This window comes from Geotrypetes seraphini, chromosome 14, assembly GCF_902459505.1.
Source record: "Geotrypetes seraphini chromosome 14, aGeoSer1.1, whole genome shotgun sequence".
NCBI classification, from domain to species: domain Eukaryota; kingdom Metazoa; phylum Chordata; class Amphibia; order Gymnophiona; family Dermophiidae; genus Geotrypetes; species Geotrypetes seraphini.
In genome coordinates this window covers 74314631-74331642 of record NC_047097.1, presented here as the reverse complement: position 1 = coordinate 74331642, position 17012 = coordinate 74314631, and the positions used below count along the sequence as shown (strand labels likewise).

Genomic DNA, 17012 nt, shown 5'->3' with positions numbered 1-17012 from the left:
GCGCATTTGTCATCGGGGGCGGAAGGATCTACTGAGCCAGCAGTTCATACTTACCCACAATATTTTTCCCCTCAGGCCAGGGGTGGGCAACCTCAGTCCTCAAGGGCCACAATGCACTTGGGTTTATATGACAAGACTTATTCGCTCGCACTGCCTCCATTATATGCAAATAAATCTCGTGCACATTCACTGGGGAAATCCAGAAAACCCAACTGGATTGCGGACTAGAAAATGACACAGGGACAAATTTTTCTTGCAAGCTCTGTCCTCATGTGCACAAGCCTCAAACACTTTAAAATCCAAAGTGTTTGAGGTTTGTGCGGTTAAGGCTGAGCTTACAGGAATGGGGCAGGGACAGAGATGGTGACAAATTTGTCCCTGTGTCATTCTCTATTGCAGACCTCAAGAACCGAGGTTGTCTGCTCCTTAGGCAGTGAAACAATAACATTTCTTTTCCAGAAACCAAACACACAAGCTCAGACAAAAACCAATGCAACAATGGCATAAAATACTTTGGCTTCATGATGTTCAAGCTGAGAGTTCTTTGCTTCTGTCAGGAATCCATCAAGTGCACTCCCCACTGTCTATTAACAGAGGCAAATATCCCATGGAGGTCTGGCTTTCGTAAACATTCACCTAATTTAGACCAGGATTGGGCCTGGTCCTACATATCCACGTCTTGCTGGTGCCCAGAAGTTATGCAGGTATGGCTAATATTTGTCTAACCAAGCGCACTTAAGACTCTCTTTTGTGTGGTACTGGTCCTGCTCAGTTAGTTATGTGGCACCAGCACCGAATACCACTGGTGCCTGTATCTTCCAGAGCTAATCAGCAAATTGAGTCGATAGTCAGAGGTCCTCTCAATCAAAATGCTGCTGAATATCAGCTCCTCAGCCAGGCAACCTGATTTAAGCTGGGCAGGAACTTTTTCCACCCGATAAATCAATGTGATTTCTGTTGCTGAACTCCTTACGAGATGTCCAAGGCTGAGCATGGGGATTGCTCAAGGAGAGACTGGAAGAGAAGGATGGGAAAATGGAAATAAATGTCTTTTTTTTAGAGGCAGTTGGGAATTTCTTAGAAAATAACACTAATTTCAGTCAGGAGTGGAACAAGTCAAGAGCATTAAAACATTATTTCCCCCAAACTACTCATATACTTTGATCTTGGAATAATTCAGACTCCTCCTTTTCCAGGGAATGGTTATCATCATATCGATCTTCCTACACATACCATGGCTTCCAGGGTCTACACACAGGCCATGTTCATGCTCTCTTTTTTATATTGTAAACTCGCTTAGAAATTAGATAAGCAATTAAATCACATTTTAATAAATCCTTGAAACCTTGATTTATCAAATAATAAACATATTGCTACAGTGTCCATCTATATTTTCTTGTTCCTCTAGTAGCTTTCATTGGAACATCTTTGGGCGTTGACTAACCTAATTTTGAAAAGAATATAGGACATTTTGGTCCCAAATAAGCAAGCTTAGTTATAAAAAAAATCTCATGTTATTTTCTCCTGTTGAAGTCTTGAACAATTTAAGGGAAATCTAACATTTAAAAGCAGAGAAATGACAGCTAAAGAAACCTGGATCTATTTCTCACCACAGAAAATCAAATCCAGAAGTAGGAAGACAAGGACTTCTTTGAACGGGCTCCTTGGTTAGAAAGCGTAAGAGTGACTAAGGATTGTAATGCAAGTCGCTGGAAGACAAATAACCAATGCAGAAAGCAACTGCCTATGGAGGATTTGGCTCAAAGGAAAGAAATTTGTCTCATTTTAGAAAAAGGAGCTGCAGGTACCAGTCACACTGAGCCCTTATCTGCCAAGAAGCTTGTGACACCGACACAATTAAGATAAATTTTGGTCTGTAAATTCAGGCCTGCAATCTGTAGACTTCAAAGCAAGATAAATGCTCCCTGCAAGGAAGGAAACCAAGAATTTGCTAAGACAGTTATTGCCACCCCTACAAGGAGATCTCTTGGAATTCTGGCTAGATTATAATCCAGTTTGGCTTAGGGTTAGCACCAGAAACTAGACTCTGCTTCTAATTACAGGAATACTTAATGTGCTTACACTTTCATATTTCTTTCACTAGTCTCCAGCAACAGGCATTTAACAAAATCTATCTTTTATAAAGATTGACTACAGAGATCTAGTGCTCTGTGTAAAGATGTTAACTAGAAACTGAAAATGTGCAGGACCTCTATAAGCCAGCCACTACCTCGCTGTTTGTGGGGGAGGGGAGGGGGGGCTGAATAAAGTCCGCATAGTCCATACCGGCACCTAATAGTCAGGCAGACAGTACATAAGACAGTGCGAGGAGAGGCTTCGACCTGCTTCTCTCCTGCCAAATACTGGCTCCCAATGGTCCATCAAGCCCAGTGGCCAATCCAGATTACTAGTACCTGGCCAACACCCAAGGAGTAGCAATATTCCATGCTACCGATCCAGGGCAAGCAGTGGCTTTCTCAATAACAGGCCATTATGTCAACTTTTGGGGTATCTGGAGGTCCCATTTCTTGCATAATGTCTTCTCCTGACTAGAGATTTCCTTTCCTCCAGAGTGTGACTTACACACTTACCACTACCAAAGAGCAACAAATTCTAAATGAAAACCAGATGAAATGGAAGGGTTGCTCTGAATGCCCAGGGCCAATATCTTGAGGCATCTGCGGAAAACCTCACATTGGGTTCTCAGATCATTTATTAACAACTTTCTGCTGCTCTGGAAGCAGCTATATTTGAAAGATAGTCGCTAATGCATGATGTCATCACCTCCACTTCAGATGCCAGACTACAGGTACTGCTTACAGTGCCTCAATTTAAGTATGAACGCAGGAATTCTATGATTTACACGCTGCCCCAAACCTACCCATGTACAGGTTCACTGCACAATCCATGGGATGTACTTTTTCACTAGTTGTAATGCAGGTCTCAGAAAAATGGCTTAAAATAATACCACACAGACTCATATGGAGTGAATATTATAACTTTTACATGCATGTTTGAAATTCCTCAAGATAAATGTTAATCTTGATAATTTAGCAAATCATCAACCCATTGACAAACAGTTGTGGAATTCTCTTGAAAGACAGAGACCCTTCTGAAGCAAGATCACTGCTGTCTGGCAGTTATTATTCTGCAGTCTGGTTTAACATCTGTTTGATCTGCTGAATCTATAAGTTACATTACACTCAAAGGTTTTGGTTTTTTTTAAATCAAGTTGAATCAAGAGAGTATAAACCCTCTCAGCTCCTTGGAAGCTTAACTCCAGTGTTCTCCAAGGATCACCTTATCACCAATTCCTTTTCATGAAACCTTTTGGTACAGGATAGCTGGAATTAGAAACATGACGGCAGATAAAGGCCAAATGTAACCATTTTATAGCTATGCTGAGATAATTTTATTCATCCTATGAATCTCTTCTACAGTAGACAAATCTATTACTGTTCAGAAACATTTTGATTTTGTGGAAGTCTAGGCTTGCTCACACTTCCTGACATTAAACAGAGATAAAACAAAATTGTTAGAGTTGACAAACACACGGGAAAACATATTAGTGGAATCCATTTTTCTTATGGAACCACTTTAGGAGTAACGTGGTGTGAAAATTGATCCCGGCCTAACCATGGAACAGCAGAATTTTCTAGTGGCCTCTCAGTTTAAGGGTTACATCAATAACTTAATGTGTTACTACCATCTCAACATGGTTTTAGAAGTCTACATAGCACTGAGGCTCTGTTGATTGATCTGGTGTCAAGAGTTAAATCGGTTCTATGTATGAGTGAACAACTCTTATTACAATTTAATGTGTTGGTGGCATTTGATACCATTAATCATACTTTATTGTTAAACAGAATGTCAGAACTGGGAATCTTGGGCTCTGTTTTACAATGGTTCAGAGTGCTTAAGGATGGGCTACTCTCTAATTACTGAATTCTACCATGTGGGGTTCCTCAAGGAACCCCCCATTTTGCCATTATTATAAAATATCTTTATAATAACTTTAAATACAATTCTATTGGGTCTGGGAGAGTGTGGTGTAGTGGTTAAAGCTACAGCTTCAGAATCCTGAGATTATGGGTTCAAACCCCACACTGCTTCTTATGACCCTGGGCAAGTCACTTAATCCCCTATTGCTACAGATACATTAGACAGATTGTGAATCCACCAGGACAGACAGGGAACAATGCTTGAGTACCTGAATAAATTAATGTAAACCATTCTGAGCTCCCCTGGGAGAACGATATAGAAAATTGAATAGAAGATGTATTTCTTTTGAGTCCTGTGAATTTGAATTTAGATGAACTTTCTGATAAGCTGTTAAAAGCTATTGATAGGGTCCAACAATGGTCTTTAAAATACCATCTTAAATTAAATACTGATAAAACTAAACTAGAGGAAGGCTACTAAAATGGTCAGTCATCTTCCTCATAAGGCATATGGGGGATAGACTTAAGGTGGGAGAGAGAAGATATGATAGAGATGTTTAAATACCTCCGTGAGTCGAGTCTCTTTCATTTGAGGGCATAGTATAAAGACGAAAGAGGTTCAGAGGTAATACTTTTTCATGGAAAGGGTGGTGAATGCTTGGAAAAACCTCCTGATGGAGATAAAAAGGATGGTAGATGCATAGAATAGCCTTCCAGTAGAGGTGGTGGAGACAAAGACTGTCTCAATTCAAGAAAGCTTAGGACAAGTACATTGGATATCTTTTTTTTTTGTAATTCTTTATTTAAACACTGTTAGCCATCGTTACAACAATATGGCAGAACCAGACAAGCAAAAATACAGTGAATATAAAGTGAAATGCCCCTCCCCCCCCCCCCCCGCCAGAACCCCTCCCCCCTCCCCCCCTTCCTATCCCTACCTCCCCCCTCCTCCGTAGATCAGGCCAAGATATCCAGCTCCAGTAGGAAGCCGAGTCTCCCCCCCCCTAATACAAGAGGCACCTATCGAGGAGACGGGAAGGGGTAGTGGCCCAAGAGGCTAAGGAGGTCCCATAGCAGGAACAAGTCAGCCCTTACTCCAGTACAGGAAATTCAGAGCCCCCCTCCACTTCCAGGAACCTACCCCACAGACCCTCAAACTGTCGCCTCTGGCGTGTAAGTAGAGCAGAAAGCCGGAATTTCTCACACACCCATCCCAATTTCGTTCGCATCATCGCTACCGTGGGTACCGTGGGACTCTTCCAATGAGAGGCCAACACTAGTCTAGCCGCCGTAAATGCAAGACGCATCAGCTTGTCTTGTGCGTCCTCCACTGCCCCGGGGAGTACCCCCAACAAAGCAGTTTCCGCCCTTAGCAGCAAAGGACACTGCATAAGACGCCCCACGTAGTGGAACACCTGGGTCCAAAAGTCCACAATGCGAGGGCACTCCCACCACATATGAAAGAACGTGCCCCGCAGACCACACCCTCTCCAGCACTCTCCTGTACATGAGGTACTCATCTTGGCGATCACCACCGGGGTAACATACCAGCGCACCAAAAGCTTAAGAGCATTTTCCACCAATTGTGGAGCCACCGCCACGTGGTGTATTCGCAGTGTGATTTGTTCCCATTCCTCTTTCGTATATGTGCGCCCCAAGTCTAGTTCCCAAGCCCTCATATAGGATGTCTTCTGATCTGGGTCAGCTAGTAGTAATCGATAAAGGAGCGAAATGCATCCCCGGCGCACCGGTTCCCCCAACAACATTTCAAACCTCGAACGCTCATAGGAGGTGAGGTCCCCCGCCCTAGCGCGCATAACATAATCCTTTACCTGCAAGTAGGGGAATAAATCACGCTGTTCCAGGTGGAAAGAGGCTCGGACCTCAGGAAACCCACGGATGTGCTCCCCTTCCAACAGCTGGCCAAAACATCTCAGCCCCCCTCGCTCCCACCTGCGAAAAACTCCCCCCTCCCTACCCGGGATGAAGTCCTCCGCATATCTAATAGGCACAAAATGTAGTCCCCTTCCCCTACCTATCAATTTCCTAAGGGCCCCCCCCCAAACCCGCAACGTCCACCGTATAAATGGATTAGAAATAGCAGCAATTTCCTTCTCCCTTAAACCCACCCACGGTAGATAAGACAAAGCGTGGATGTCCCTGGGACCCCCCAAGAGACCCTGCTCCACCTGAACCCATAGCTTGGCCGGAGTCGCATGCCAATCCACAACCGCCCTAAGCTGTGCCGCCCTGTAGTACACTTCCAAATTGGGCAACCCCAAGCCTCCCTCCTCCTTAAATTTGAACATGGCATATCTCGCCACCCTGGGACGCTTTCCCCCCCATATGAAGCGTAAAAGAGACCTGTGCCAGCGAGTAAAATATATTTTAGGAACTTCTACAGGCAGAACCTGAAAGAGATAAAGAAATCTGGGCAGTACCATCATACGCACCACCTCCATTCTGCCCATCCAGGAAAGGTATAAGGGGTCCCATCTATCAAGGTCCTGCCTCAGAGCCTTACCCAAAGGAAGATAATTATGGCAGAACAAAGTATTCCAATCCACCCCAAGCAGGATCCCCAGATACCTAATAGGACCCTTCACCCAGCGGAAGGGGACTCTACTTTGCAGTTCCAGAGCCTCCTCTGCCGGTACTGAGATGTTCAAGATCTCCGTCTTAGACAAGTTAGCTTTAAAGCCTGAGAGTCTCCCATAGTCGTGCATCAAATCTCGCAAGGCCAGAAGCGATCTCTCCGACCCCTCCACTATGGCCAAAATATCATCTGCAAAAAGGGACAGTTTATGCTCGACCCCCTGCACCTGTACCCCCCTCGCCTGCTGTGAAAGACGAATGCTCTGTGCCAAGGGCTCGATCACCAAAGCAAACAACAGGGGAGAGAGCGGGCACCCCTGTCTAGTTCCTCTATGTAACTCAAATGGCTTGGAATAGACCCCATTAACTTTAACACAGGCCATTGGGGTGTGATAGAGTGTAAGAATCCAAGAAATAAACCGCGATCCGAATCCCATCTGGCGGAGAACAGCCTCCATAAACGTCCAATCCACCCGATCGAACGCCTTTTCGGCATCCACCGCCACCGCCACCCAGGGAGACCCTGATCTTCGAGCCTCCCACACCAAATTCAGCACCCGCCTAATACCGTCAGCCGCTTGACGTCCTCCTATGAACCCCACCTGATCCGGGTGGATCAGGTCCGGCATATGTGTCGCCATCCGATCAGCCAAGATACGGGCCAGGATTTTAGTATCAATACCCAACAAAGATATAGGACGGTAACTGCCACACATAGTCTCATCTTTCCCCGGCTTAGGGATTATCGTAATCCCTGCTAATCGCATATAGAAAGGCAAGCGCTCCCCCTCTTTCAGGGAATTAAATAATCTAGTTAGCAAGGGTGCAACCAAGGGAGAAAGCTTTTTATAAAACAACCCCGTGAATCCATCCAGCCCAGGGGATTTTCCCGGCTTCAAATGTCGAATCACCCGCAGTACCTCATCCACTGTAATATCCTCCTCCAGCCCCAGAGCGTCTAAGCTAGATAGAGTAGGTAACCCCAACTCTTGTAGATAGGTTTGGCTCTCCCCCAGAGAGCCCTCAAGCTCTGGTGAATAAAGCTCCTGGTAAAACTCCCTAAACCGCCGTTGTATGCCTACATCGTCAGTAATCACCTTACCATCCCGCTCCTTAATAGCCAGAATATTACCCCTTGTTTGTTGTAATTTGACCCTGTGAGCCAAAAGTTTGCTCGCCCTGTTCCCCGTTTCAAAATATTTAAGCCTCAACTTTTCAAGATTAAATTTAACCACCTCATCTTCCAACTTCCCAAGAGCCATTCGGGTTTCCTGGATCCGGAGCCTCAGTTGCGGTCCTCCCTGTCCCCTCTTATGTTGATCCACCAAAGTACGAAGCGTTTCCCGGAGCTGCAATTCCTCCCGCTGTCGGGACTTTTTCTGATAGGCTGCTATAGAGATCAACTCCCCCCGTAAAACCCCCTTTAGACTTTCCCAGATCGTCATGGGGGAGAACTGGTCCACATTATTAAACTCTAAGAAATCATAAATCCCCGTTTCCAGCTGTTGCACTATCTTCGGGTCTCCCAGTAGGGTATCATTTAATTTCCAATACGTATCTCCCCCCCGAGGCCCTCCCCAACTCAGATCCATCCATAACGGGGCATGGTCAGACCACCCAATGGTATCAATCTTAGTGTCTATCAATTTTCCCCCCCAGCCTTTATCCACACATATCATATCTATGCGAGTGTATACCTCATGCACAGGAGAGTAGAAAGTGTAGTCCCTACCCAACCAATGTTGTACCCGCCACCCATCCTCCAGATTAAGGACGTCCAGGAATTTCTTTAGACATTTTCTATCGCCCTTAAGTCTGTCACCCCCCTTGCCCGTGGAGTCCCAATCCGGATTGAGTACCAAATTAAAATCTCCCCCCACTACCAAATGTCCTACCTTAGCTGATAAGATCTTTGACAGGAGAGTTTCAAAAAATTGTCCCTGCTGAGAATTAGGTGCATACAAATTAACCAACGTTACCCGTATCCCATCAATAGTACCAGTCCAGATAATCCACCTCCCACCCTCATCCCTCCATTCCCGATCTAGGACCACCTTCAACTTGTGGGAAAACAAAATCCCCACCCCCGCTTTTTTCCGCTCCACTCTATTTGAAGCCCAAACCCTCACGGGATAATCCCGGAATTGTACAAGTTTTTCCCCCGCTTTCACAAAATGAGTTTCTTGAACAAAACAAATATCAAAACAGAGGCGTTTAACTTCCTTCAATAACAATTGCCTCTTACGTGGCATGTTGAGCCCCTTAACATTCAGGCTACCCACACGTAAAACATTAGCCCCCTCCATTCCAAACCATGAAGGACGTGCTCATCAACCCCTCCCCTCCCCTTGCTATCCCCCGCAGCCCCCCAATCCCCCTCCATCTCAGCCCCTCCCCCCCCATCCCCACCCATCCACCCAGTCTGCCCCACCCCCCTCCCCTCCAGTCCCCTACTCCCTCCCTCCTCATCCCCTCCAAGACTTCAAGTGACCCCACCACTCCATAAAGACACCACCCATGTACCTCCCCCCCCACATTCTCTCATCCCCCATTCAACAAGTTCCCCTCCATCCATTCCCCCGACTCCCCACCGTACACTCCCCCACACACATACTATCCTTCAGTGATATCAGAGAGTCCACACCAAATTCCAGAGCACATCTGGAATCAGGAATCATCATGCTCAATCCGCTCGTCAGGTGTCCGCAGCAGGCGCCCCTCTCCGATCGGTCGTCTCCCCCTCAGGTCTGGAACTCTGCCGTCCTCTCTTCCTCTGTGACACCGCTTTCCATTGATACCGCTCCAACCTCCGCGTCGGTGATTCGCTCAAGACGGAATCGCCAGGGGCCACCAAGCCCTCCTTCCGAAGCACGGCCTGTAGCTCTACCACTGTCGTTACACGCTTATGGACCCCATTAAAAGTCACCAACAATCCGAAGGGAAAGAGCCAGCGATAGCGTACATTGTTCTTCTTCAGCACCTCCAACAGCGGCCGGAACTCCCGCCGCTTCTGTAGAGTGATAGACGATAAATCCTGAAATATCTCCACCTTCAAATTTTTCCAAGGAATCACCCCCAATTCTCGGGCTTTCTTCACCATTCGGTCTTTATCAGGGAAGCGATGTATGCAAGCAATGATATCTCTCGGGTAGTCCCCATTCTTGGGACCCAGCGTGCGGTGGGCCCGATCAACTTCCAGGCCCCCAGTAGTAGCATCCACGGCTCCCCCATCCGCCATCAAAAAGCGATAGATCTCCTGCACCACAGCTGTGGCGTCTCCATATTCTGCCGTATCCGGGACCCCCCGTATCCGCACATTGTTGCGCCGAGACCTATTTTCCAGGTCCTCCACCTGCGCACAGCAGTCCAGAAGATCTTTCTGGACAATCTGCATTTGATCATGGATGCTGGTCACAGATTCTTCTTGTTCCCCGAGGCGCCTCTCTGTGTCTTCCACCCGGCCCAGCAGGTCCGCAAAGTCCTGCCGGATCTCCTTCACCGCCTCCTTAATCTTTCCCTTCACTGCGGCCACCTCATCTTTTATTTCAGCTGCCCAGATTTTCAGGTCAGCTTTGGTGATCGCCGCCGCCGCACTAGCTCGCCGCAGTCTCGGGGAGGCACCACGCTCCGATTCCTCCTCCGACGCGCTGTCTCCCGACTCGCGCGCAGATACACTGGGGGTCCCACACACGTGCGGGAGGCCGCCTTTTTCACCCCCGCGATCCAGCGACCTACCCGCCTCTGTTTTCTTGCGCGACGGCATCCTGCAGCAGGGGGAGTCCGCTCGTTCTCTCGGCCCCACACTCGCACCGTATTCAGTGCTGCTCGCAGCGGGGGAAGGGTGCTCAGCGCTGCAAAGGGTCAGAGCGATTTCTCTAACCCTCCATCTTAGTCGGTGACGTCACCGGAAGCCCGTACATTGGATATCTAAGGGAAAGTAGGAAATAATAGATGGGCCATGTGGTCTTCATCTGACTTCAGTTTTCTCTCTTTCCTAGAAATAGCTGGCAGAATCTTGTGTAATCTGCATTAAACCATAGAGATCACTTGCAGAATATAAGCTATCAGTGGCCTAAGAATCAGGTTAAGTTGTGTGGTTTTGTTTTCCTAGAAACCAGACCTGTCACAACCAAATTCAATGGGTGTACATCCCAATGAAGGAAGATTCATTGCAGCTTGCTAATCTAATCTAATGCTTGGCTTTATATACTGAGACATCAGTCCAAGAAAGCTCGACTCGGTTTACAATAGATAGCTTAACAAATAAAAACCATGAGGAAAGGGACTAAGTTTCGGAAGATACAAGATACCCAGATTACATTTGCAATGCTTTTAAAATTCAACATTTTATTTTTCTGTGCCAAACCTTTGGAAGATACATATTAGAATAAACCATCAAATATCAGTTTTAAATCTGTTTTCTTGATATATTTTGCAGCTGCCCCCAAAAGCCCTTCTTTGGTCCTTGGTTAATAAAAATCTTGCCTGCTAACTTCAGTTATCGCATGGAAGAATGAGGCCCCCACATACAGCTGGGCCTGACCCTGTACAATGGACACACACACTATCCTGATAGCATTTGTTTCATTTTATCAATGACCTCTTATCATTCTCAAATAAGGGTCCCTGGCAATGATGTTAGTGGAAGTACTTATAGTCTGTTCTCCGTCTGGTCAGAAACAGTCACTCATGAAGCAGCAAGAGTAATGTTCTGACAGATTGTACTCAAAGGATGGAGTGTGCTGGTTGGAGGGCTTTCATTATAACCTCAGATGGTGTTAATATTTAGATTAAAGGCGTTTGATTGGTTCCTGACTAATTGAGACCACTGAGGTTCAAGTTGTTTTACCACTAGAGGGCACCACCCTCTCCCACACAATCTGCACCTCTTTATAACTGTTCTGTAACAGGAGCATTCAATATAAAAACTCTTCTGTGAAGAAAATTCAAACCTTTGGGTCAATATATGGGCACTATCTACCTTGCCCAAAACTCAGCTACAAAGTGCTTTACGAGGGGCTAGAAGGTGGGCTTTATAGGGAAGACAGTGACCAGGGGAAGGGATACGTCAGACACTCAAGACTCTTCAGCTGGACTCATGAAAGGACAGATATGGGACAGAGATTTCAATGTTACTCTACACAGGACAAAACTGCACTCTTGTGTGGATGTGAAATTGGTTTTGCCATGTACATTATTGCATTAGCACCGAGTCAGGGGAATGAGACAAACGTGGCTGAGAAATGGACAAGCAAGTTAACGCTTCCACAAAAGTACAAGACTGGGGGGAGGAGAGACGGCTCTTTAGTGCACTTGACTCACCCTCAGATTTGTAAAATTCACCAGGATGGCTCAAACCACGTTTCACACTGAAATTTAGGTTCTGAGCAAATCTTCGGCCACACGGCTCCTAATCTGTGGAAGTCAAAGTGTTGTGGACTGTTCCAGACTGCCACTAGCGAAGGGTCAGTTTACTGCAGCCAAGTACTGATGTGCACAAAACCTTGGCAAGAAGTCACCAGCACCAGCTCATTGCTAGGAAAGAAAATTCTTCAACACCAGAAGAGCTGAGAGAACTCCAGTGCTTTTCGCTGTCTTCTGGTTCTTCTAGTTGGGTGCCTGGATGCTCAGGAAGGTCCCTGCTGAGAACGTCGCTCCTCCAGCATTCTGCAAACCCACATGGATACCACCTCAGCATTGCCATCGTTGTACTGCCTGATAAAGGGGTGGCCCTGAGAAAGCAACGAGTGAGAGAAGGATCACTACAGACACTTGTTTCATCTGTGGGAGGAAGATAAACAAGACAGGTTAGAAACAAATTTGGAAAACTTCTTATACCCCCAGGACTTTCACACATCCAAACAAGTTCATAAGAGAGACATTGGGAGAGGAAGTCAACATTTATTTATTAATTTGGCTAAAACTCTTATATCCTAGCCAATCTGTATGAAGTGGTCAACTATAAAATACAATGACTTCAGCACCCTGAGAACCCCAAAATATAATACAGGACAGGTAAGTCCTTAGGATGGAGACATCAGCACCTTGATGCACCCAAAGTATGAATATAGCAAAGACAACTTTGAAGCTGCACTGCTCAGGCCTCTTTTATATTTTCAGACTATGAAGATCAAACACTGGTGCTTAGACATAATATTCAGGGCTGCCAAGTGGCTCTAGTTTACTCATAGAACTCACATTAAAGAGCAGTTTAATTGGGGCACTTATGATGGGTAGATTAGATGGAGGAACCTGCAGAAAACGTAAAGCGGGTAAAGCTAATGCTCTCCATTGCTCTTGATACAAGTCTTAGCAAACAGTTAAGAGGTAATTAATGCTCTTACAATCTCAAAACCACAAAAGCAGGTGGAGAAGAGGAAATGGCGGGGCAAAGAGGAGCTTTTTAATTTCCCTTTGGCTCTTTTTAATACTAGAGTACAAATACTGCCATCCACGCAAGGATTATCTGGACACCCAACAGCAGAGAATTTCTATACTGCTGAAACCTTCTGGACAACACCATTCAAACGTAACATCAGGATAAAGAACCACGCCAAGAGAGAAGCTCATCCATACCAAATCACAAGCCCTAGAGTTCCTTCTTCTCCCATCCTTTCCACCAGGAGGTCGCTCCACACATCTACCACCCATTTTGTAATAAAATATTTCCCTAGCTTACTTCCAAATCTATCCCCTTTCACCTTCATCCTGTGCCCCCTCATTCCACATCTCTCTTCTCCCATCTTTCTTCCAATTATCTCTGGAGACTCAGGAGGAACCTAAGAAAATATTTCCTCATGAAAAGAATGCTAAATGTGTTGGGATGTGGTACTTATACTCTACCAAAGCCCAACAATTAGGTTCAAAGAGGATTAACAATTAGAAAAACTCAAATCGTTCAGTTACAAATTCAGCTTCTGGAAGAAAAAATCTTCAATCTTTTTTGGAAACAGATATGTAGGTTCAATCCTTATTGCCTGGTAAAGAAAAACTAATTGGAAAGACTGCATAATATCTAATCCCAGAAAATGATGGAAAGTAAAGCAATCCATGATCTCCAGTCCGAGAAGAAAGAGGTAATAAAGGACAAATGGCCACATGTCAGTTTAGGGGCCTCTTTTACAAAGCTCACTGGCGTTGGGGCATTTACCGCATCAGTCCACACGATCAGGCTTTGCAAAAGAGGGGGTTCAATAAAACTTGAGACTTTTCTGGTAGTCAGTGTAGCCTTAATAGACCAGGAGTAGCAGGATTCAACACCATCTTTGCTGCTGCATTTTAGGTAATAAAGAGAGTAGCAAAAAGCAATAAAGACCAGAGAAGACAAAATGATTGATTAGGTCAAAATACAAAAAACCCCCCAAGCATTTCTAAGTTAGCAAAATTTTAAAAAAGGCTCTTAACCACTGCATTCAATTGTGGTTTTAAAGATAATGCAGTGTAATGCTTGAGTAGCTGAATAAATTCATGTAAACCGTTTTGAGCTCTCCTGGGAGAATGGTATAGAAAAATAAATAAATAATCATGACGACTTTCAACATAAATCCACCAATAAACATGAATTCTGTGGGACTATAATGTCATCCGAGTTGACTCACAGACTCTACACTTGATATCTCAACAGGAATCCAGGCCAGATCTCAGCCTGCTTGTCCGATATCACGGCCTGGATATTTCACTGCCATTTAAAACTAAATATGGCCAAGACTGAGATCTTTCCTCTTCCCCCATTCTCTATTCATGCTTTTAACCTCCTTGTCTCGTCAGCTTGCAACATTGGGGTCATCTGACTCATCTCATCACATGGAGCAATCCATCTGGCATGCCACAGGGATTACCACTATCCCCTTTGCTCTTCAATGTTTACATGTCCTCATTGGGTGCACAACTGTCCCAGCTGGGGATAAAACTATTTAGCTACGCTGACGACTTCACAATAATTATCCCATTCACTAACTCTGTCTCAGAAGTCACCCCCAAAGCACTTTTCCTTCTCAGGAAGAAACTGCACAACTTCTGTCTTCAGTCAAGCCTCAGACCCTATTCCCACCCCTCTACTCGACCCTATCTCTTTCCACTGCAACTGTCCCTGCTGCCTTCAAACATACAGTGGTTAAGCCGCTTCTCAAAAAACCCTTGCCGGACTCCATCTGCCCGTCCAACTATCGCCCTGTCTCCTTCTTCTGTTCCTATCCAAGTTACTTGAGCATGTTGTTCTCCGTCACTGCCTACACTTCCTTTCAACTTGACGTTCTTAATCCTCTACAATCTGGCTTTCGCTCCAACACTCCACAGAGACTGCCCTCACTAAAGTCTGTAGTGACTTGTTCACAATCAGATCTAAGGGCCTTTACTCAATCCTCATCCTTCTTGACCTTAGTGCTGGTTCGTGTAGCAGCTGCACCTTCCTGGCTGGTCACATAAAAGCACTGACTATGGCTGCGTGAGGGCTGCAGTTCGGTGACTGAAAGAGAGGCTGGCATAGAATAAATTGGTAAACTGCTGATGGTGTTATAACAGGGCAACTAAATACAAAAGACCAGGAACAATTAATAGAAGGGAAATTGTTGGACCAATATTATTTTCAATAACAAAGTCAGTATATCCAGGAAGTGAAGGTTTGGGGGTAAATACCCTGTTGTACTGGGAAAGGTCTGGGAAATGAGCTGGAAAGATGGACTGGAGGTGTGACAAAACGTGTAATTTTCAATGTCAACTCCAGAAGTGAGATAAACAATGACAAAGCAGGCTTTATAAATGAACTTGTCACTTCTGGTTTCTCTGAGAAAGGCTAAGCTCGCCTGCTCCCTTGTGGAATGGTAGGATCTTGCAATATAGGTTTAACTCCTTGAAAGGCAGTATCATCAGCAAATACAGAGAAGGGCTAAGCTCCTGGCATAAAATGAGACTAGACTTCATTCTCCTTATTCCAAGCACAGTAGATCTCATCAGGAAACTATTACGAGCATATTGTCTCACTTCTTCCTACTCAGCTTTAATTAGGAAGACTTAATGAGTGGTCTTTCTCCCTGTCAAGCCATTCTTGCTCTTTTTAGACAAAGGCTCTAATTCAGGACAGGGTTCCCCATAAGAATCGACGTTGTGAATTTGGCCCATCTAGCTGAGCAGGATGGGTGACGAGTCAAAACCGCATGAGACAATTGTGCGCGGACAATGCCGGGCAGACAATCACACGCAGGACGTCAGTACGCTGGATTGAACACTATTTTAAAATGCTCCAAGGGGTGTGTGGGGGAATCCCCCCCACTTTACTTAGAACTGTTGGCGCTCCCGTTGGGGTGGGGGAACCCCCCACCATTACAGAGGAAACTGTAAATTTTCCCTAAAAAACAGGGAAAAAAGCTGTTTCCTCTATAATGGGGGTTCTCCCCCCAATGGGAGTACCAACAGTTCTAAATAAAGTGGGGTGGTTCCCCCCCGAGCGCTTTAAAATAGTGTTTCAATCCACACGGCAACGGTGCAGGAGGAGCAAGAAATCAGAACTGCTCAGCTTAATTCTATGTCATGTTGTTAAGAAATATGTTGCAATGTGGCTCTCTGGAAGGAATAGTTGTTTATCAGCGTGAAATTTCATTGCTGGTTCAGGATCAGCTAAAGACGGGTCCTGATTTTCTCAGGTGAGGCTATTTCATCATCTGAAGCCCTAACTATGGTTATAGACTTATTAACACAAGGGACATAACACCACCCTCCTTTTATCAAGCAGTGTAAGTTAAGGGCCGAGTGGCTTGATATAGGGGGAGAAAGATTGTTCCAAAAAGCCTCTGGGGGTACAAAATACTGCTGGAAAGAGGACCCCCATCATCCGTGGGCTTCACTGTTGTGTATAGTATTTAAATCAAAGAATTACCCTGTTATCTAATTTAATTGAGTCAAATGTGCTGGTCCTAAATGCACCAAGCGCAAGAGGCAGCCAATTCAAAAGAAAAGACAAAAGAGCATTAGCACAAATTCAAAACACACCAAATAAACCCAAACAAAAGGAGATTAGAACAAATGTTGCAAAATAAAGTCTTAAGAGAATTTTGGAAAAAAGCACATGAGTTAGGGCTAGATTCGCTAAAGACACCGATTATGTCCTGACCACTTTGCGACCCTGACACGATTCACTAACCTTACTCCCGATCCGTGTATGCAAATGAGGGGGAATGGCATGCAAATGTAGGAAGGCAGCGATTCAGTAAAATATTTCATGAACACTGACTGGGCTGGCCAATCAAAAAATAAGCGACCACTGAGGATCAGTCGCTCAGGTCCTTTCCAACGGCCCTGCTCTCTGCCCCGACTCGCCTCTTGTCGCCCTGCTCTCTGCCCCGACTTTCTTGCCCTTCCCCGCAGTGCAAACCCGTGGTTTTAACCCACAGGTTTACAGCGGGTTAAAATCAGGCAAAGAAGATGGTCAGGATCGCTCTTCAGTGATCCCTGTGGTCGGTTGGGGGCGTGACTCCGATTACC

At 45.4% G+C, this 17012-nt stretch overlaps 1 protein-coding gene across 7 annotated transcripts in view; it reads right to left on the bottom strand.

The window, feature by feature from the left end:
- Positions 1-312: 312 nt before the first annotated feature.
- Positions 313-17012, bottom strand: part of MAP2K5 (mitogen-activated protein kinase kinase 5) — a 229552-nt gene continuing 212852 nt past the window's right edge. For 3 of the 7 annotated variants that reach the window (XM_033920066.1, XM_033920064.1, XM_033920068.1), the window contains one exon: positions 10864-12268. Coding sequence is in view for 5 of the 7 variants with exons in the window: in XM_033920064.1 (XP_033775955.1) it covers positions 12164-12268 (105 nt within the window). In the remaining 2 variants the exon portion in view is untranslated. Of the gene's footprint in view, positions 1015-10863; positions 12318-17012 lie in introns of those variants that run through there. The other 4 variants (XM_033920063.1, XM_033920065.1, XM_033920062.1 and 1 more) reach the window with 3 other exon arrangements.